The 23,146-nt window shown below is 32.5% G+C and overlaps 1 protein-coding gene across 1 annotated transcript; it reads right to left on the bottom strand.

Annotated features, from left to right (window-relative positions):
- Positions 1 to 17,377: 17,377 nt before the first annotated feature.
- On the bottom strand, positions 17,378 to 20,800 carry LOC126885497 (general transcription factor II-I repeat domain-containing protein 2A-like). Its single transcript, XM_050652076.1, has 3 exons — positions 20,726 to 20,800; positions 20,226 to 20,492; positions 17,378 to 18,338 (listed from the first exon to the last, which is right to left on the bottom strand). The coding sequence occupies exons 1-3, from the start codon at positions 20,798 to 20,800 to the stop codon at positions 17,502 to 17,504; spliced, it is 1,179 nt and encodes a 392-aa protein (XP_050508033.1). The 3' UTR covers positions 17,378 to 17,501.
- Positions 20,801 to 23,146: the final 2,346 nt, after the last annotated feature.

The raw sequence follows: 23,146 nt of genomic DNA, 5'->3' as shown, positions 1-23,146 counted from the left end.
TTTTTAATAAAATAGTTTTCACCCCCGAGAAGGGGTGGCATCCACCCCCAGGGTAAAAGCGCACGTTGGCACCATATCAGTTTTGTTTTTTGAGTTATGCTCTAACTACTCACCAATTTTCATGTAAATCGATGGAGGTTTAACAAAATAGAAGGTGAAAACATTTAATGACTGCACCAACTTTCCCCTTTCATCCCTTATTGCTACTTCCTGTATCCACTGAGGTGTCAGCCTGAAAGGGGTCATAGTTATCCATATACAATAGACCAGGGGTGGGCAAACTTTTTTTAGTAAGGGCCACCACATGTTTTTGGTCTGTTACCGAGGGCCGCAATATTTGTAACCTTAACATGTTCTAATTTTTAACTTTTTACTAATTTTGTTTAAGCGGTGGAAAGGGGGGGATGTATGGTTTGAAATCAACATTTCAATCAAAATCAACATTTTTGAATTTTGTTTGAAACTACGGTAGAATTATTTTATTTTTAAATTAAATAAACATATATCAGTACAATTCAAAGAATATAAAAAAAATTCAAGACCATATATTGAAAAATAAGCCAACCATGGCAAATTTGTACAGACACCTCAAAAAATGGATTTTGCAGTAGATATCAGAACTCGTCATTGGATCATATGAAACAAAAAATTCAAAAATATTTTATTAACTATGACTTTCTCAAGGTAACTCTGTCGAGTTTTTTTTGTTTTACTAACGATTTTTGTGTTTTTGATATCACTCAAAAGTCAAAATAACCAACTTTTTTGAAAAAAAGGGTGAAAATCAACATTTTATTATTATTAAACAAAAAATAAGCATAAAACAAAATATAACTCGACAGAAATGTCTAAAGAAAATCAATGAAAATTTGCAGGTGGATCTGTCAAGTAGCTTTTGAGCTTTGTCCACCGCCTTTGAAGTTTGAACCTAGTTTTGAAAACTTTTATTTTCAATTTCTTTTTTGTCTGTCAAATCGTAAAGTGATGCACACCGGAATATATTTTTGAATCGAAAAGTAATTTACAAAATAGAAGGGAACAGCTGTTGAACGGTTCTCACTACGCTCAAGCTGCTGCAAAGCGAGTCGAAGGTAGGGATATTAAACATGCTGTATTTCCGGTGATTTTACTCTGGTCAAACGGAAATTTTCAGAGTATTCTCAGGGTTATGTAATTTCATTTAAAATAATAATAAAAATCGAAAATTTTCAAATCCCCCCCCCCCTTCTTCTTTTTTCACTAATATTGTACTGAAGCTATTTCCTTGTGACATCTTGTGCAATTATTTTATTTGATTAGTTTAGGTTAGGTGCTTAGTTAGATCCATTTTATTCGGGAATAAGCCAGAATTTAAATATGAAATTAAATCTATTTGACGTTTCGATTTCCACTTCGGAAATCGTTATCAAAATACAAAATATTAATAAATTAAGCATTTATTTAATTAGTTTAATTTACATATTATTAATGTTTTGTATTTTGATAACGATTTCCGAAGTAAAAATCGATACGTCAAATAAATTTAATTACAAATTTAAACTGTGGCTTATTCCCAAGTAAAAGTGATACCTACGGAAAATGATAATATATCTTCAAAATCTTTGAAACGATTTTTAAGTTCCGTCAGCAAATTCCAAGATTTTCTTTATAAATTTTAAACTTATTTTCTGGTACATTGTTTAATGATTGTAATTAGGAAATAATTGAACTAATTATTTTCTTTATATGATCAATGAATAGTTTGAGTTTCATTTTGCGTTCAAAACTTATAATAAATATAGCAAATTTGTTGCAGTTTTTCATTTCTAAAAATAAAGTAATTTCCTCCCCTAATTCACAGCTTCTTTTAAACCGGGATCGGTCGCACCGTTAGAAAAAATCTAACATTTTATCCTTTTCTGTGATAATTTGATGAAAAGTTTTGCAACGTAACTTTCCACTTGTAAGTGCCTCGAGGAAGAGTGTAGAAATGCGTAGGTTTTTTGTGGAATTTATGGCTTTGGTGAGAACCAATTAGCTTTGATAATTTTAGAAATGGATAGATTTAACTAAAATAAAAGTATGTACTATAATATAAAAATCTGTTTTAAAGTCATATTGTTAGATTTAATCTAACGCGCGGCCGATTACGTGACAGAAAAGTGTGCGACTGTTCTCGGGTTAAGAACCTTTTCAAAACTTAACCATAGATTATGATTGTGGTATAAGACATTAGTATGTTCTGTTTCTAACTCTTCCAAAAATACTGTGAATACAATACACAAAAATACATTAAAGCAACGTGTTTAATACTGTTGAACGAACAAAATTAACAATATTAGTTATAATTGAAATTAAGTAGTCTACTTGAAAACATTTTTGCACAATACCTGCAGATGAATTATGAAGTGAAAAAATAATAAATCATGTTCTGGAAATTGTTAATAAATGTAATCTTTAAGCTTTCTCAACATTACAATATTTGACCCTCTTAAACTTGGTGCACCGTCAGTTGATACATTTAGTAGGTGGTTACGGGTTAATTTAAAATTTTTCAAACAGAGCCTGACTACTTCAAAATATCGTTTCCATTTGTTGAAATTTCATGGATTTCATTAAGGGGAGCCGACAAAACATTAATATAAAAAAATTAAATAATTAAAATAATTTATTTTTTTCCTCGGGCCGCAAAAAAATGTTTAAAGGGCCGCATGCGGCCCGAGGGACGCACTTTGCCCACCCCCGCAATAGACACATTTCACATGCCAAACTCCATATTACTTATGACGATGATTTCTCGCCTCTAGCTCTCCGTCTATTACTTATGTTGTGTTTATATGGTCTGTAAGTTTCATCGATTCAAAGTGCTTATTTTTGAAACAATTTGGTTTTATATTAAAATTTTTAAAAATTTTAATTTTGAAAAAAATGCTTATTTTCAAAATAACTTAAAAAATGTTAGAGATACCAAAAATCTTAAACAATAAAAAAATGAATACTTTTCTGAATATTTTGTATTCTTTTGTTTTACTGTAAGACAAAAATTGGTTAAGATTCGGTGTTTCTAAATTTGCATATAGGCCTGGATCCCGCGTATGAAAAAAAAGTTGATTAATAGCAAGCTGAAAATTTGTTAATAGCTTAAGGGTGTCTAGTCGGACAAACTTTGACATATGGAAACACTGTAACAGGGGCAGTTTTAATTGTGGAACAGGTTAAAAATTTGGAACGGTCAGATCACGAAAACGGCACATTTATTTTGTCCGACAGAATAGACTTAAACTCTCCGAACAGAAATTAAACTCTCATGCAAAAATCAGATTGCTATTTATCACCTGTCATAATTTCTGTCATTTGGCATATTCTACATGTTCCACTCATTAAAACGCCCATTTGGTGATAAATAGCAGTCTGATTTTTTTCATGAGAGTTTAATCTCTGTTCGGAGAGTTTAAGTCTGTTCTGTCGGACAAAATACATGTGCCGTTTTCGTGGTCTGACCGTTCCAAATTTTTAATCTGTTCCACAATTAAAACTTCCCCTGTTCCAGTGTTCCCATATATCAAAGTTTGTCCGACTAGACACCCTTAAGCTATTAACAAATTTTCAGCTTGCTATTAATCAACTTTTTTTTCATACGCGGGATCCAGACCTAATACACTCGTGATAAGTGAGTCGTTCAGGCCCTTTTAACTACAGCTCTTTCAAAAATATGCACTTTGAACCGATGAAACTTACAGATCATATGATCAATACAGACGCGAGTAAAAAACTTGTGAAGTGGTAACAATTAAGTTCATTTGAAATGCTAATTAGGGGGTGATTTTCCCGATTTCTTACCAAAAAAAAGGGACCAACTTTATTTTGAGCGTGACTTGTTTACTTTTGACGCTAATTTTTTTTTAAACAAAAAATCAGCATTTTTTAAACACTTTAAAAAAGTTAAAATGAGTTTTCCCCAAATAAGTGCTTCGTTTTTTGGTTATGGCACGTTAAAATATTCGATTTGGAATTTGACGAATATGAACCTATTTTTCATTAGCTATAACTCTGCTTCAACTAAGTATAGTGACCTAATATATACACCATGTTTTTCACTTTTTTACGTGCTATGTTTTTGATAAGATTTTTTTTTCGACCAAATACTTACTTTTTGAGTTATTTGCGAAAAACCATCTGAAAACGTGGTTATTTTGTAGAAAAATTAACATATTCACTCGCAAATAACTCGAAAAGTATTAATTTGGTGAAAAACTTTATAGAACAAAAGTTGCTTAGAATTAGTCATTTTATCTATTTCCGGACTTATTTCGAACATATATTTTTCATCCCCAAAAGGGGGTGAAACTCACCCCTAGGGCAAAAGCACATATCGGCACAATATCACTTTTTTATTTGACTTGTTAGCTATGTGTATGCCAAATTTCATGTCAATCCAATCGGTTCTTTAAAATTTAGAGGTTTTGCAATATTTTACCTTTAAAGAACGTACTAAAAGGACATTCGAGTATTCAAAGAAACGAAATTGATGATTCGTTTGCAAAATCCGAGTCGGCGACTAAGTCGGAGATAGACAGGTGTGGGAGAGGCCAAAGAATAATAGGCTTTGCAACAGAAAGGCAAATGGTGATAAGAAGCACACAATTACGACGAAAAGATATATATAAAGGAACGTGGATTTCCCCTGATAAAAAGACAGTAAATCAGATAGACCATACTTTAATAGAGAAGAAACATGCAAACAATGTAATAAATGTAAAGAGCATGAGAGGAGCGGACTGTAACTCGGACCACTACTTGGTGAGAGCAGAATACAAAATCGAGCATAACATAAAGAAAAACAATAAAACAAAAGAAAAAATTGGAAAACAATTCAACATAGGACTACTAAAAGATAACAACACACAGAAGAAGTATGAACAGGGAATAACCAACAGACTAATCAGGGAACAAGAAACGTCAAACCCAGACAAACAATGGGATAATATAAAAGAAGCAATCTTGAACACAAGTAAAGCAATTCTAGCGAAAAACAAAAGAAAACACAAAACAAAAGATCGGTATGATGAAGAATGTCAAGAAGTAGCAGAAGCAATAGGAAAGGTAAGACTCAAAAATCTCACAAATGACGAAGAAAGCACTAGAGAAGAATACAGAGAATTAAGAAAAATCATGAGAAGAAAATGTAGAAGCAAAAAGAGAAAATACAACGAGAACAAACTGAAAGAAATAGAAGAAAAATTAAAAAAAAAAGAAATAAAATCATTCTACCAGGAAGCAAAAAAAATGGAAAGAGGATATCAAAAAAACAACCCATATATGAGAGATGATAAAGGGATGTTGCTAAATGAGCCGGAAAAAATAATGGGAAACTGGCAAAACTATTTCACAGAACTGCTAAATAAAAGCGAAGTACAAAATGAAACAAACCATGAAATTGAAGATGATCAGATAGAAATAGAAATACCCACAGAACAAGAAATAAAGAACGAAATAAGGAGCTTGAAAAATAACAAAAGCCCAGGAATAACAGAAATATCGGCCAAAATAATAAAATGAGGAGGGAAAGACTACAGAAAGAGATATATGACCTGATAAAAAAAATATGGGAAGCAGAAAAAATGCCAGAAGAGTGGACCATAGCAAGGATATGCCCTATACATAAAAAAGGTGATACAATGCTATGCGAAAACTACAGAGGCATCGCACTATTAGAAATAGTTTACAAAATATTGGCACAAAGTATAAGAAAAAGGCTAAGTCAATATTCGGAAAAAATACTGGGAGAATACCAGGCAGGTTTTAGAAACAACAGATCAACGACTGACCAAATATTTGCCTTAAAAGAAATACAGACTACCTGTTACGAACATAAAACAGTACTATATGCTTTGTTCATAGACTTTAAGCAGGCTTACGACACAGTATACAGACAGCAGATGTACAAACCGATGAAAGAATTGGGGATACCAAGTAAAATTGTCAGGATGGTAAAGATGACAATGGAAAACACAACAAACGAAATAGCTTGGAAAGGGTGTACATCCAAAAAGTTTGAAACGAAGGAAGGATTACGACAAGCAAACCCACTATCAACAACGGCATTCAATCTAACATTGGAAGGAATAATCAGGAAAAGCAGAATAAACATGCAAGAAACGATATTTAAAAACGGCCACCAATGCATAGCATTTGCAGATGATCTGACGCTATTAGCAACAAGCAAAAAAGAACTACAAAAGTTAATGAAAAACATAACAGAAGCCAAAAAATTCGGACTTAAAATAAATGAAGAGAAGACGAAGTATGTGATAATGGAAGAGATCCAAAAAGAAAAAGAGAATAACATCATAGTACAAATAGATGGAGAAAAAACATACTCGTTCAAAAGAGCCAAAAAAATTATTTACCTGGGAGCCAAAATAGATGAAAATGGTCATGAAGAAGGGGAGATAAAGGCAAGAATAGCCAAAGGAAATAAAAAATATGGAGCATTACGCACATTATTGAAATCCAAATACGTATCAAGAAAAACAAAAATAAGAATTTATAAGACTGTTATCAGACCTAAAGTAACATACGCATGCGAAACATGCGTACTAAAAAAGTCAGAAACAGACCTTTTAGAAAGATGGGAGAGAAAAATGCAAAGAGTAATATATGGCGGTGTGAAAATAGAAGGTCAGTGGAGAAGAAGAACCAATAAAGAATTGGAAGAACTATATCAAGAGCCAACGATCACGACGACGATCAAGAAGACGAGATAAACACTAGGTACCCTGGGCATCAGGTACTCCGGAGATCACTTCCGATGTCATATTCGTCGTCAGAGACCCCAAAAACCCCCCGAGTAATGAATTTTAACTAATTTTTTAATGCATTTGCCAAAGATTCCAGAGAAAGAGGTAAACAGTTGGTACTCTGGGTACCAGGTATTCCGTAGATCACTTCCTATGTCATATTCGTCGTCAGCGACCCAAAAACCCCCAAATAATGATTTTTGACTAATCTTTTAATGAATTTGCCGAAAAATCCAGAAGACGAGGTATCCTGGGCACTAGATATTCTGGAGATTACTTCCGATGTCATATTCGTCGTTAGGGACCCCAAAAAACCCCCTAGTAATGATTTTTGACTAATTTTTTAATACATTTTTTACCGAAAACTACACAAGACGGGGTAAACCGTAGGTACCATAGGTACCCCGTAGGTCAGGTACTCCGTAGATCACTTCCGATGTCATATTTGTCGTCAGTGGCCCTAAAAAAATTGACGAGGTAAACAGTATGTACTCTGGGCACCAGGTACTCCGGAGATCACTTACGACGTCATATTCGTTTTCAGCGACCCCAAAGACCCCAGAGTAACAAATTTGAATTCATTTTCGATGATAATTGACGAGTTCTGATTTTTTTTTATTGTCTGTTTGAAATGCACTTTAAAATTGTATTTTTTGTATGCAGTTTTTCAATATTATATCATGGCTCGGGGTCACAAAGTTTCCTGGCGTATTCACGAATCGAATGCAAAAAGAATTATTAAGGTCTGTCTTGTCGTTTTTTTTCTTAGGCATGGCCGATTTTAGTGCTTTATTGCTTCGCCTAATAGTATTTTTGAAGGGATTCAGCCACGATTGGTTTTAATGATAATTACATTTTTATTTTGCTAGTTTTTGACGTTTCGACTTCCAATCCGGAAATTGTTCTCCAAAAAGGGAAAATTAGAAAATTAACTAATGTTTGATTTTCAGTAGTAATTACACGAGAGCTCTAAAATTATCGATTTGTATCCCGAGTGACACTTTGACAGTTTTAATTTCACGACCCGAAGGCGAGTCAAATTATGTCACAGTGTCATGAGGGAAAAACAAGTCGATAATTTTTAAGAGCTCGAGAGTAATTCGGTAAGGTTATTTCATGAATATAACTGTCTTTTTAAATCATTTTAACTAATATTTTATTGATATCTTGGCCTGAATATTTGCTAAACCTGTTTCTTGGTGTTCTCTGTGACAAGTTGTAAAACATTAGTTGTCATTAATGTCACTGAATGTATAATTGCATAACAACGAAGAGCATCTGACGTAATACTTGACAACGGGATATTATCGAAAAAAATTATTGGGGGTAATTACACAAGTGCATCAAAATTATCTGATTATTTTGATGCACGAGTGTAATTTAGGGAGAAAATTACTCGAAGAAAGTGAAACTATTGAATGAAGAAATAATAATTTTCTAATAATTTATTTAACAATACAACAAAACTCAATCTCAATAAATAAAAAAACTAATGGTCCAAGAGCTGTGAGACATTTTTGAGTAGGTATTTTAGGCAACCTGAAAATTTTTCAGGTGACTCTTCCATGATAGCCTAATACAAAAATGCCGGTCTGGCTGGAGGGCAGCGGTTATTTTCCCCAAAAATCCCCCCCAAAGTTAAACAAAAGGGTAAAAATTGTTATTACAAAAAATATCGTTGACGTGACTTAAAGTAAATTTAAATATTCAAATATAAAGAAAATAAACAGGCCAGGCGATTTGAGGGCTATTTTAACTCTGTAAGATACTTGCATGGGCGCCCCAGGATTATTTTCAGGGGATGCATCTGAACTTCAGAAGATTTCATCTGAATCTGTACATACTAATAACGAGTATAAAATACACAACTATACATGCATAACTATGTACATTCCTTCCGGACAGGGAGGTGCAATTGTTATTTTAACGGGGTATTTTTTCATATTAAACATAAACATTCTAAAAAAGACAGTTTTTTTGGTGAAATTTTTCAACTGCCAGGTGATCAAACAAATTACGCGTGCATATAAATAAAAAGCGCTATAGGTAAGCAGCAGTGTGAGAAAGAGCGTATACCGATAGCTGTTTGCGTCCTCTGTTGTAGCTGAGCGAGTCCGTTCGATCGAGAAAAATCACGTGACCTGGCGATATCCATGTTGTTGTTCCTCAAAACGTTAGAGTATTTATTATAATATATTATAGTTTTTTAAGTAACTTTTTCTTAATTAAAGAAAAATAATACGTACTATACAATAGATTTTGCAAGTATGATAGAAAAAGACAAATTTATTATTATAAATATACAGGTAGAAAAGTATAAAACTATAAACTAAATTAATTCTGTGTCCGAATCTTGTACTTCTTCTTCAAACTCCTCAGCTGAGCTTAAATATTCATTCTCTTCTTCCTCGTCAGACACCCCTCGAGACTCAGATTCCTCTTCTACATGATCTGTAAATAGTTGTAATATGTACCTATTTAGAATTAATTAAAAATTAATTAGTAATTAACTAGTAGAGTTGCTACATATTCTCCGTCCTTTTATACGGAGTCAAAGCCTGGACAATCACGGGCGCATCTGAAGAAAGACTTGCCGTTGTTGAGATGTGGAGTTATCGAATAATGTATCGATGTTGAAAAATACTCTACACTATGAAGGAAAGAAACATGAGCTACTTTGGTCATACCTACACTAAGAAATAAAAAACGTGATGTGATTGGTTATATAAGGAAAAGTATTAAGCATTGGTAATTTTTATGAATATTTATTTTAGCTCATTTTTCTTTCCTTCATAGTGTTGAGTATTTCTTTTGCCTTTTTCATCTTTCTTAATGTTTTCTTGTTTTTTAAGTGTTGTGTCCATGATATTTTTTACATTATTCGATAACACCGCATCTCAACAATGGTAAGTCTTTCTTCAGATGCGCCCGTGATTGTCCTTCTCAATTAATTAATCACTGATTAATTTTTAATTAATTCTAAATACATATTACAACTATTTACAGATCATGTAGAAGAGGAATCTGAGTCTCGAGGGGAGTCTGATGAAGAAGAACAGAATGAACATTTAACCTCAGATGAGGAGTTTAAAGAAGAAGTACAAGATTCGGACACCGAATTAATTTAGTTTATAGTTTTATATTTTCTACCTATATATTTATAATAACAAATTTGTCTTTTTCTATCATATTTACAAAATCTATTGTATAGTACGTATTATTTTCCTTTAATTAAGAAAAATTACTTAAAAAACTATAATATATATAATAATTACACTAACGTTTCGAGGCACAACAACATGGATATCGCCAGGTCACGTGATTTTCTCGAGCGAACGGTCTCACTCAACTACAACAGAGGACGCAAATAGCTATCGGTATACGCTCTTTCTCACACTGCTGCTTACTTATAGCGGTTTTCATTTATATGCACGCGTAATTTGTTTGATCACATGGCAATTGGAAAATTTCACCAAAAAAAACCTGTCTTTTGTAGAATATTTATTTTTAAAATTAAAAAATACCCTGTCAAAATAACAATTGCACCTCCCTGTCCGGAACGAATGTACATAGCTATGCATGTATAGTGTATAGTTGTATATTTTATACTCGTTAATAGTATGTACAGATTCAGATGAAATCTTCTGAAGTTCAGATGCACCTCCTGAAAATAATCCTGGGGCGCCCATGCATGTATCTTGCAGAGTTAAAATCGTCCTCAAATCGCCTGGCCTGTTTATTTTCTTTATATTCGAATATTTAAATTTACTTTCAAGTCATATCAATGATATTTTTTGTAATAACAATTTTTACCCTTTTTTAACTTTTGGGGGGGATTTTTGGGGAAAATAACCGCTACCCTCCAGCCAGACCGGCATTTTTGTATTAGGCTATCATAGAAGAGTCACCTGAAAAATTTTCAGGTTGCCTAAAATACCTACTCAAAAATGTCTCACAGCTCTTATACTATAATAATTATTAAAGACTATGTTATATTAAACTTCGTTAAAAGTGTAGTTTCTCTCAACACAAAACTTACGCGTAAATTTACGCCAAACACTGTTTGTTATTGACTGTATTTTTTGGCTCAGTTTTATTAATAGCTTCTTTAATTGGCTCTACAGATTCAGTGCCAAAACGAGACATTTTTATAGAAAAATGATTGCAAATGCATATATGAAATGCGAAACTGACATATTAAATAAACAAATCTGTTGTTAGTATGTGGTTGTCAAATTCAACAATTAAAAACATGACAGTGCAATTTTCGATGTCTGCTATATAGCTGTAATCAAGTGATAATTGTCGAGTAGACAAACGGGTGAGTGTAATTTTCAGTAGTAATTACACGAGAGCTCTAAAATTATCGATTTGTGTCCCGAGTGACACTTTGACAGTTTTAATTTAATTTTAATGACAGAAATTATGTTAAAGTGTCACGAGGGAAAAACAAATCGATAATTTTTAAAAGTTTCAGTGTAATTCGATATGATTTTTTCATGAATAAAACTGTTTTTGAAATCATTTTAACTAATATTTTATTGATATCTTCGCCTGAATATTTTCTAAACCTTTTCCTTGTGTTCTCTTTGACAAGTTGTAAAACATTAACTCTCATTAATGTCACTGAATGTTCATTTTTTCGTAGCAATGAAGGGTATCTGCCGTAATACTTGACGACAGGAAATTATCAAACATTATCGCTGTAATTGTTATTCTTGTATAGGTCTGGATCCCGTGTATGAAAAAAAGTTCATTAATAGCAAGCTGAAAATTTGGTAATAGCTTAAGGGTGTCTAGTCGAACAAACTTTGATATATGGGAACACTGGAATAGGGGAAGTTTTAATTGTGGAACAGGTTAAAAATTTGGAACGGTCAGACGGCACGAAAACGGCACATGCATTTTGTCCGACAGAACAGACTTAAACTCTCCGAACAGAGATTAAACTCTCATGTAAAAATCAGACTGCTATTTATCACCAAATGGGCGTTTTAATGAGTGGAACATGTAGAATATGTCAAATGACAGGAATTATCACAGGTGATAAATAGCAGTCTGATTTTTGCATGAGAGTTTAATCTCTGTTCGAAAAGTTTAAGTCTGTTGTGTCGGACAAAATAAATGTGCCGTTTTCGTGGTCTGACTGTTCCAAATTTTTAACCGGTTCCACAATTAAAACTGCCCCTGTTTCAGTGTTCCCATATATCAAAGTTTATCCGACTAGACACCCTTAAGCTATTAACACATTTTCAGCTTGCTATTAATCAATATTTTTTTCATACGCGGGATCCAGACCTAGTAGCTTTCTATTGGTCAGAATCTCTATGAATGAAATAATCATTACAATCAATGGTGGCTTATTCCCATCAAAAATATAATTTCAAAGATGTCAAAAGAAAACAGCTTCAGAACATTTTTATGTTGATTACTTCTTACTATTATAGCCTGTTTCTAAAAATCATATTTGTCTTGCGATGAAATATAATATACACCACCATATAAAATGTATGCATTTTGGATGTGGTATTAGAATATTACACTATCTAGAAATTGTCGACTTTTTTCGTCCCACCAATTTGATGTGAATTCTTAGAAAAATCACGCATTGAAAATAGAATTGTACCAAAACGTTGAAAATTCGGATGGCTCGGAAGCCTTGTCCGAGACTCCGGGACACGACTTTGTAATTCGGGCCATGTCCCATATTTTTCAGGCTATTTGGTCACACTACGTATGAAGAAATGAAATAATTTAATTTCAAGCTTTCTATAAATAGATTGTTTAGGTTATTTATACATTATTATATAGTTTATTTTAATTCATACACTTTTATCATAAAAACCTGTGTAGGAATTTCCTGGTAGGTGAATATTATCTAAGTTTCTTTGTTGACGTACAAAATACGTAACCACTACTACATTTTGTTTCCTGATGAATATATTCGGTTTTACACAATATACTTCAATACTTATTTAAAATTTCCGACTATGTACAACAAATATTATCTGCACTTGAATCATTACTTTTGAGAAATTGGTAAACAATTCATTTATCGGGGTTTTCATTAGAAAGATGATTTATTCAATTAAGATAGTTACTTAATCGTTTATTGCTGCTTCTTCACTGAAACAATTACAAGATGCTTGCAGCATAAATACATTGACCCGCAAAAGTAATCAGACACTAAGGTTATTTGAAGTAAATTAAAAAGTATTCGAAAAACTTCAATTTTGATACCTTATTTTTATAAGGACGACCACTCACTATCAGGTACACCTGAAAAGGTAGACCTGTCTACCTGTTCAGGTGTACCTGATATAGTGAGTGTGAGTACTATGTGTATAATTCTCATCAGGTCTCAGGTAGGCTTCAATATGCCTACAGAGAGGCTACTTACTTCCGCCACACACTATCAGGTATACCTGACATTCTACCTGTTCAGGTGTACTTGTCAGGTGTACCTTGTACCTTGTACAGAAACTTGGAAGCACGACGAAAGCACAACAAAGAGGCTACAGACTTTTATAAACAGGTACTTAAGTAAGATCCTGAACATTTACTGGCTTAATAAAATAACGAATAAATAACTATGGAAAAGAAAAAAAACAAACTAGTATAATAACAACAATTAGGCAGAAGAACTCGAAATGGATCTGCCATACAACAAGGAAAGATCTTAGTAACATCACAAGACAAGAACTCGAATATCAACCAGAGGGGACAAGAAAGAGGAGAAGACCAGATAAAACCTGGAAGAAAACAGAGAGAGAGAGAGAGAGGGAAAGAGAGAGAGAGAAAGAGAGAAAGAGAGAGAGAGAGAGAGAAAGAAAGAGAGAGAGAAAGAGAGAGAGAGAGAATATGTGAATATAATATACAGTTCCAAGCACATTCGTAAATTTAATTTACCATGACCCCTTAAAATCCTCCATAATTTTGCCCCCCAAAATATCCCCAACCATTTCTTAGAAAAATCCCCTTAGACGCTTTCAAATTACCCCAAGGTTGTGGGAAAATGCCCCAATCGGGCTACCCTGCCAGTGGGCCAAGGGTTGAATCTTGTGTCATGTATCAAGGAGGTCATTTTGAAAAATTTTTGTAGCTTTGCGCCTATTTAAAATTTTATTAGGACTTAGTACTTTGTTATAATTCTGCTTTAATATTATTGTATTAGATATAGAGCTTCAAAGTGTTGAAAACGTATCGTACTACACATTCAGTATTACGGCATCTGAGTTTTAAAATACACGAAAATAGTTTTGGACTAACATTTTTTAATGCTTACTTGTAAAAAAAAGTGGATATTCTGGGTGGGATTGGGATATATCAAATTCATTTTTTTAAACGATGGACTAGAAACCGACATTTTGAAGCTCTATAACTCAAAAACAATTATTGATTCGTGGATGTATTAGAGAAATGAAAAATACGCATTAAGATGTTTTATTTTTTGCATAAAAACTGCGCCTCATATCAGAAATATATAAGAAAGATATTTTGTCACAAATTATACAAAAAGTTCAAAAATAATTTTTAGTATAAAATATCTCAGTGACATACCATTTTATCTTAAAAAAAAATGACACCATTACCCGTATGTGCGCCAATGATTGTTGTAAAATTCCTAATTGTATGGCAAAAAATGCGCAATAACTACATTATAAAACCCACCAAATTTTATTTGAATATCTCAACCGATATCACAGCAATAAATAAATTATCAGTTTGTAAGAACAATTTTAACACCCCGTATCTCGGCAAATGCAGTATTTGCGGACATTCGTTTATTAAGCAACCTCTCATTATTTTTTATGCAGAACTACCCCCGAAGTTTGTTACAGTTAGTTACTAACACCATGTACATTATTAGACCAGGGCGGATCTGTAAAAATATTAGTACATTTGGACGTTGAGAGGTGACTCAAATTTTTGTGCCGAAAAATAACTCAAATAATAATATCTGAGTTATCCTCCCTCTCAAAAAGCTCCGGAACATTGTTTAAATAATCAAAATGTCAAAAAATTATGGAAAAATTCGATTTTTTTCTTCGTTTTTTGATCATAACTTTAAAAGTATTCATTTTCAAAAAACTTTGTACTAACATAAAAGTTGCGTAATTAAATTTTCTACAATATAGAATTTGTTAAAAATTTAAAAAATGGTCACCCTTGTTGCAAAATAGCAATAATTGCGAAAAAACCATACAAAAACAAGTATTCGCATTTTACGTTTTTCAACCATTTATTCTACACCTAGGACCTTCATATTTCACCCAGAAAAACTTTATGATACATTAAAACAATACTGTAGATTTCATTAAGATTGGTTTAATAGATTTTGCAAAATAAATTTTGCAGTCTAGCTTTCGCAAAAAAAATTCATTTTTTCAAAATGTTACAGGATTGAAAATAAAGCAGATAGCAAGTTGAAATTTTGTTGTCTTATAGAAGTGTACTGTACCTTTCATTTGCAGTTTGCAAAACTAAAATCGATTAACTACCACGGCGTCAGGAATTTTTTTAAATAAACATTAATTATTGGTGCTACGCGCAGGACAGCGGATAGTTTGCTCTGATTGGGCATTCCAATGACCCTTGATAATGATTGATACATTTTAATTTTTATTACATTTCGATATAAATAAATAAATTTGTTTATTGCAAAATAAAAACACATACTCTATCCTTTGAAATAACACTTTTTTTAGCAAAAACTTTCCTTGTTCATATATTTTAACTTAGAGAATAAAAGTTTATTATTTTTAAACATATGCAATTATTTAAACAATATTTCACAAACAATAATAAAATTAGTTTGATTTTTGTGGAATTAAAATATTAAAATACAACAAAATATAGAGCAAGAAAATAATAGGTATATTAGATAAAGATTGGAAAAATTTTTGGTGGAAATCAACTTGTGTGAATCGAACACCGCTGTCCTGCGCGTAGCACCAAAAATTAATGTTTATTTAAAAAATTCCCTGACGCCGTGGTAATTAATCGATTCTAATTTTGCAAATTGCAAATGAAAGGTATAGTACACTTCTATAAGTAAAAAAAATTCAACTTGCTATCTGCTTTATTTTTAGTTCTGCAACATTTTAAAAAAATTAATTTTTATTGCGAAAGCTGGATTGCAAAATTTATTTGACAAAATCTATTAAACCGATCTTAATGAAATTTACAGTGTTGTTTAAATATATCACAAAGTTTTTCTGGGTAAAATATGAAGATCCTAAATGTAGCATAAATGGTTGAGAAACGTAAATTGCGAATACTTGTTTTTGTATGGTTTTATTCGAAATTATTGCCATTTTGCAACAAGGGTGACTATTTTTTGAATTTTTAACCAATTCTGTATTGTAGGAAATTTAATTACACAACTTTTATGTCAGTACAACATTTCTCAGAAATGAATAGTTTTAAAATTATAATCAAAAACCAATAAAAAAATCGAATTTTTCCTTCATATTTTGACATTTTGATTATTTAAACAATGTTCCGGACCATTTTGAGTGGGAGGATAACTCAAATATTATTATTTGAGTTATTTTCAAGCAATTTCTGCAAAAAAATTTGAGTCACCTCTCAACGTCCATCTCAAAACAGATGCGCCCTGGACTATATACAAATGGACCTATAATCGACACTTTGAGCCTCGTCACTCAAAAATAATAATTGATGTGGCACTCCTATGGCAGAAACATCTTAAAAAAATAACAGTGGAATTTGTGCACCCCATAAAAAATTTATGAGTGTATTGTTCCCTTAACCCCCCAATGCACGTTATAAATAAAATTATTGTTGTGGTACCATTAGTTAATTTTTTGCTCCTTAGTATTTTATCTATAAGTTAGTTTTTATCGAGATGTGGCTTCTTTTTTGAAGCTACTTCTTTACGATTTTTTTATACTTCTTTACGATCGAGAGTGAAATTTTATAATGCAGGGCGCATGCACACACAGACAGTATGTATTTCGTTGCTAATCTTTCAAGATATGTATGTATCAGCGCTGTCAGCGCAAATAAGTCATATTATATCACAGGAGTGTCCAACTTGCAATGCCTCAAAGGCCAAAACTAAAACCTTTGATGTTGTCGCGGGCCATATAATAATTTAATTACAAGTAATAACAAAATAAAGTGAGGTATAAAAATAATTAAAACAAAAAAGAGTATTATTTCTTTTATTGCTCAACAACTACATTTTTTTATAAACGGAAAATTTATTGATAACACTTTTCAATAATCAAGACAAACATTGCAAAAGCAACGAAAAAGATATATCCAATTAGTGTGAGGACTGTGGTCGATCGGCTTCATCCACCAATGAAGAAATGTCCACCTCCAGTTCAGTTGTAGACAGTCTCATAAGATGACGTAAGGAAGAATCGGTAAGGTTGCTTCTGTTTTTGTTTGTTATGTATTTCATGGAGGAAAAGGCACTTTTACATATATGTGCTTCCGAACATTGACGTCATTTTCAGTCCAAAATCTCGCAGGTATGGAAATTTCTCTTTTGACAGTAATTTGAAAAATTCAGGTCCCTTTTCTTGTCTGGTGATTAGGAACATGTCTGCTTGAAGATCACATAACTCAAGCTGTAAGTTGGATGGTTGATCATCAATGGTTGCTCCAAGAGGGTTATTATAAAGTAGTACACTGCTTTTGAGACTTTCAATTTCTTCAAATCTTGTATTGAATTCATCAATAACTTGTTCAATTTGTGAATTGCTCACCGTTGAATTCTTCTGCTATTTGCAGACAGCTAGGGAAGTGTGTCAGGTTGTTCTTTTCCAAAGCACGTTTAAACACGTTCAGCGTATTCCGGAATCCGTTTATCATTCCGATCAAATCTGAAACCGTCTGGTTTCTTCCTTGAAGACTCAAGTTTAACATGTTAAGATGATTAGTCAGATCTGTTATAAAAGCTAACTGTCTTAAGAATTCTGGATCCTTAAACTCCTCTTCCAGTTCAGTTGTGTCAGATGAAACGTATTTGTTGAGGAATGCAGGGATTTCCTTTCTTATGGCAAAAAATCGTTCCATGCACTTTCCTGCACTCAGCCACCTCACATGGTTGTACATTAGCAAGTCTCCATACTCAGCCTCTGTTTCCACTAAAAACTGCTTAAGTTGCCTGTGTAAAAGAGATCGATTTCCACCTCTAATCATATTTACAATCTTAATCACGGTTTGGAAAACTTGATCTTCCTTGACTGATTTTCCACATAAAGCTTCCTGATGTATAATACAATGAATTATTGGGCAAGTGACACCATTCTCTCGAAGCAGACCCACTAATCCAATTTTTTTACCTGTCATTGATGGGGCCCCGTCTGTTGCTATGGCTGAACATTTATCAAAGCCTCCAATTCTGTCAACTGTTTTCTTCACAGCCTCATAGATGTCTTTTCCTTTTGTTGTTCCATAAAGAGGACAAATATCAAATAACTCCTCTTTACTGGTAAAATCATCAAAAGTAGTGCGCACAAATATTAACAGCTGACTAACATGGGTTTGATCAGTGCTTTCATCCAAAGTGAGAAATATGAACTTTTCTTAACCAGGCTAAGCATAGATTTTTCTACTTGCTCACCCATAGCAACAATCCTTCTTTGTATGATTTGATGTGAAAGTGGCACTGATTCAAATTTCTCCGCCATTTTAGAACCACCGAAAGCTTTGGCCATTTCAACAGCACATTTTTTTATCAAATTGCCATCAGTGAAAGGTTTTTTTGCCTTTGCCAGCTCAAGCGACACGGCATAAGATGCATGCAAAGAATGCGTTTGAGAGTGTAATATTTTACTGAACATACCAGTTTGCTGTTTAAGCTTTTTCTTCAAATCTGTAACTAGGGCACGCCGACTTTCATTTGTGTACGTAGCATGCTTATTTTCATGCACTGTTGTGTAGTGTCTTCTCACATTATATTCTTTAGGCACTGAAACGACATTCATGCACACTAAGCACTGCAACTTTCCATTATTGTTAGCAATCAAGTAATCACTCTCCCAACTTTCTTTGTAAATTCTGTTCTCACTATCAATTTTCCGTTTTACTGGTTTTACACTCATTATTGTATAAGAGGAATCAAGACAAAGAATTGGATGTAGATATAGAACAGGGAACCAAGCATCATCAAGTAACAACTGAGAAAATCAACAAAATTGATTGTCATCAGTTAGAATCGATTATTTTGAACAACGGTTATTTTAAGATATTGTAGGTTACGTCTAATATTAGTATAGGTAATTTATACTCTTGTTGTCTGAAAGTAGTTTAAAAAATATCATTCATAAAATAAATATGCTACTTGGTTCCTTTTTAAAAAATTAAATTTCAATATTTTTATACAATTTTAAAAAGAACCAGTCACTTGGTTCCATGTATAAATAGGAATATTTTTTTTATAATAAAACAAAATATTTCTATTGATAAATTAGCAACGAGTAGGTTTCAGGGAACACAAGACCAAGTCACCAAATAAAACAGGTTTATTTTCCAACAAAGTAATGTTCCTTGTACAAAAACGTAAAAACAATATTTAATGCTACAAACAGGTATCAATAAAGGTAAAAGAAAATAAAAAAAATGGTAATTATTATGTTTGATAGAACTTTTTAACAAAATCTGCCTCATTATTTAGTTTCAGTTTCAAACTCAAAATCAATGTCACCATCATAACCATCTACCTACATCATCTATAATAGCATCATTAGCAAGCAATGATGTTAAAAAGTTTTGCTCGTTTTTAGGAATCAAATGTATAATAGATTTAATATCATTTAACTTGGGCGCAGAAATAGGTTTTCCAGTCATCCATAAAAGCTCCAATTCAGTTGTTAATGACAGCTGTGGTTTACCTTTAACTTTTGGTTTTAAATCAACTTAAATAAACTGTTCATCATCATGATGTGATAATTTAAAAAGTAAACTAAATGGACCTTTTCGATTTTAATTTTTCGAACCAACAACCAGTTTACTTTTTGTGCTATAATATCGGTTTTTCTGTTGACAATCATTTTTTCTCGAGTACTTGAACTTAGAAGTCACTAGTAGTCATGGTGTTCACTGTTATTGCATTTTTTTTCCTGCAGCTTCTCATAACATTTGCATAATCTTCTGGCCCATACAATCTTTGCTGAAATTTTATGGCTTTTATGACCAAGCCGATAATAAATGATGTTTGAAGATCATAACTACCAACGTATTTCTCAAAATTTTCTCTGCGGATGTCACTATTAATTTTTATATAACATTTTTCTTTACAGTTACGTTGATAGTCAATAAATTGTTTAGAATCTACGTGTAAACCTCTTTTAGAAATATATGGTTTATTGGTGTTTTTAAAGTGCTCCGAATTGCTTTTGTTTGTCCAATGTACTTCCGTTTTCTTCCTTTTCTTGGTCTTCCTTTCCAATGCTCTTCTTAGTTTACTTGTTGAGTATAATTTTCGTTGTTAGAATCGTGTCCCGTATTTGCACTGCTGTCTGATGAATCATCGGTACTTTCTGGATATGAGGCTTCATCATTTTGAAAATCAGGATCTGCAATTTTGTCGTCAAAGTCACTCTCTTCAGATAAATCGGTGTTCCGGCCTTCCATAGTTGTATTATGAGCCTCAGCTGTACTATTTTCCTTACTTGCACCATTTTGCTTACCATTTGGATAACTATCTTTGTTGTTACCTAAGCTACGATTATCCTGAAACAAAGCTATAATATGTAGTGGCGTATTTATAAACCAGTATTTTTTTCAAACTGACTATAAAAAAACGGTATCTAAATATATTTTGATTTATTACACACCAAAGTAATGTCTGACTACCTAATTTGTGTTCATCGAATAAGATGATTAGGAATATTGTCGTGCAAATCCTACTCCAAAAAACATCTTAGCAAAATACGAAAACATCTAGATACCTATGTGCACATTACTTCGGATTCCATAAATATCATATTTCTGAACAAAGAACCAATAAGAAGAGAATCCATATTATTCCTACTAGACATTTTAGAACATGGAAGCAAACAACAATAAAAAGTACCAAACCCCTACATTTCACTTAACTTCATTATTGAAAAAGGAACCACGTAACATACTTGAGGTTATAAAATCCGTATAAAAATGTAATAATTTGTAAACTTACCTGCTGTTTATTATGTGCATTGGTCCTGGCAATACTTCAGAGCCTTTTAAAAGATTTAATATTTGTTTTACACCCGACATTCTTATAAACTTTCAGATTATTGTGGATCTTTGTTCTAAAATTACTATTTCGCGAAACTGTATAAGAACATAAACCTTTCGTCAATAGATGGCGCTAGGAGTATTATTTAAGGTTTATATTCTGGAGCTGGGTGCAGGGGTATTGTATAAATCTATTTAACAACAGAAACTAATATTTCACAATTTGGCGGTTGGTTCCCTGTTCTATATCTACATCCAATTAATCAAGTTCACTGTTCACTAGCAACGTAATAGATTAGCCGACTAGCCTACGTGTCAGTAGCACACTGGCACGATGGCGGCTGGCGACGAATGGTAAGCAGTGGGAGGTGTGGCCTGCGTGAACTGTGATGCGCAGTAATCAGTGCAGTTCTCATAGTGGTGGAGGACGATTGTGTTCGTTACACGTCCGCGAAGCGGCACGCGGTACAGTACTTGTGATGTAAAAACACTGCTAAACCATAAAATATAAATTAAAAAATCTTTTTTCACAGTGGCAGCATTTAAAGAAAATATATGCTTTTCGAAAATCTTACGTGGGCCACAACAAATAGCCTCGCGGGCCGGATGCGGCCCGCGGGCCGCCAGTTGGACAACCCTGTTATATCATATAAAAGGATATATTAGTGTTCTTAGTAAATGTATTATTTATTATAATTTTTGTGTCTTTGGATTTGTCTTCCTCGGGAATAAGATATTTTATAATAATAGTAAGTATATTTAAAGTATTTTTGTATACCTCACTTGGTCCATTAAATTTGTCAGTATGTATGAGAAATCTTGTAACCTGTCAAAGCAAAAGTAATATAGCTCAGTGGTAGAGAGTGTGACCGGAGATCAAGAGGTCCCGGGTTTCCCGGAAATCCCGGACGATTCATATTCTTTTTTTTATATTTTTGGTATCGTTTTAATAATTTTTTTTTTAAAGTGGTAGGTAAAGAAAGTTATTTTAATATTTAAATAAAATACAAATAACCTGTTAAGTATATTAATTTCGTTGAAATCATAATAATAGAAGTATAACTACTTACGTGCGTACACAGTACACACACATTCTTTTTTAATATGTTTCAAAATATTCCTAAAGAAATATAAATCATAAATAAATTTTCAAATTATTACCAGGTCTCTACCTGCTGAGAGGGTTGACATGGAGGGGATATGACATATCGATAGTGCTTCTCATGGTGGCATAATTTGTAAGCCGTCCCCAGCGGGCGATAAATTCAGTTCTCTTTCTTCACTATATTTTACCTTAGTAATGAATCCCACATCTTCTTTTCAACCAGATTCTTTGGAAACACAAAGAATCTTTATATCACTCTTTCATTATAGTTTTTACAATCCGGGGCAAAGGACACTACCATTTTTATTATACAAGATACAAAGGATCACAAAAGTGATCACTGAATATCACTAAAAACTATATTTTATAGAAATTTAAGACCGAATTATGGTGATATTATCTAAAAACCACTATACTTAAGCAGAAAAAGCAGCAGCGGAAGCAAAATTTCAACTTTATAGACACTAAAAAGGCTTGATATTGGGCACATCTTGGCTTTTCAACCTTTAGCCCAATAAAATAAAATAAAACCAAAATGTAATTCCGTACAGGTTGGGATAAATTTTTTATTAAAGTTTAGGTCAAAACAAAAGATATTTTCAAGAAAGTATATGATTATTAAGGATTTTACAATTTTTTCCTGCAAAGATGAAGAAACAGTATTTTATATTAGACTTACTAAATTAAATTTGACCCTTAATTTATTTAAATAATTGTAAATCAAAATTGAAAAACACATTTCCAAAAAAATATTATTTGCAATATAATTAAGCACTATAAAATATTTAGTTTTGCAGAAAAAGTTGCGCTATGATATCACTATAAATTGACAAAAAAATTGGTTGATAAATTTTGAGTAGTTTATGAGATATTTAATTTGTTTATAAAAAATTACCATTTTTTCAATTGCAAAAACGCGGTTGTTGCCGATAGAGTATACAAGTTTTAAAGGTCTTATTTTGTTTGCTTTTATGTGTGTTTTTGACAAATGTATTGACAAACTAAAATTTTAATTAAACAGCCCTTCAAAATGGCGTTTGAAAATTGGTGTAATTTGTTTAAA

This window comes from Diabrotica virgifera, chromosome 5 (genome assembly GCF_917563875.1).
Source record: "Diabrotica virgifera virgifera chromosome 5, PGI_DIABVI_V3a".
Taxonomy (NCBI): domain Eukaryota; kingdom Metazoa; phylum Arthropoda; class Insecta; order Coleoptera; family Chrysomelidae; genus Diabrotica; species Diabrotica virgifera.
This window is presented reverse-complemented; position numbering and strand designations above follow the sequence as displayed.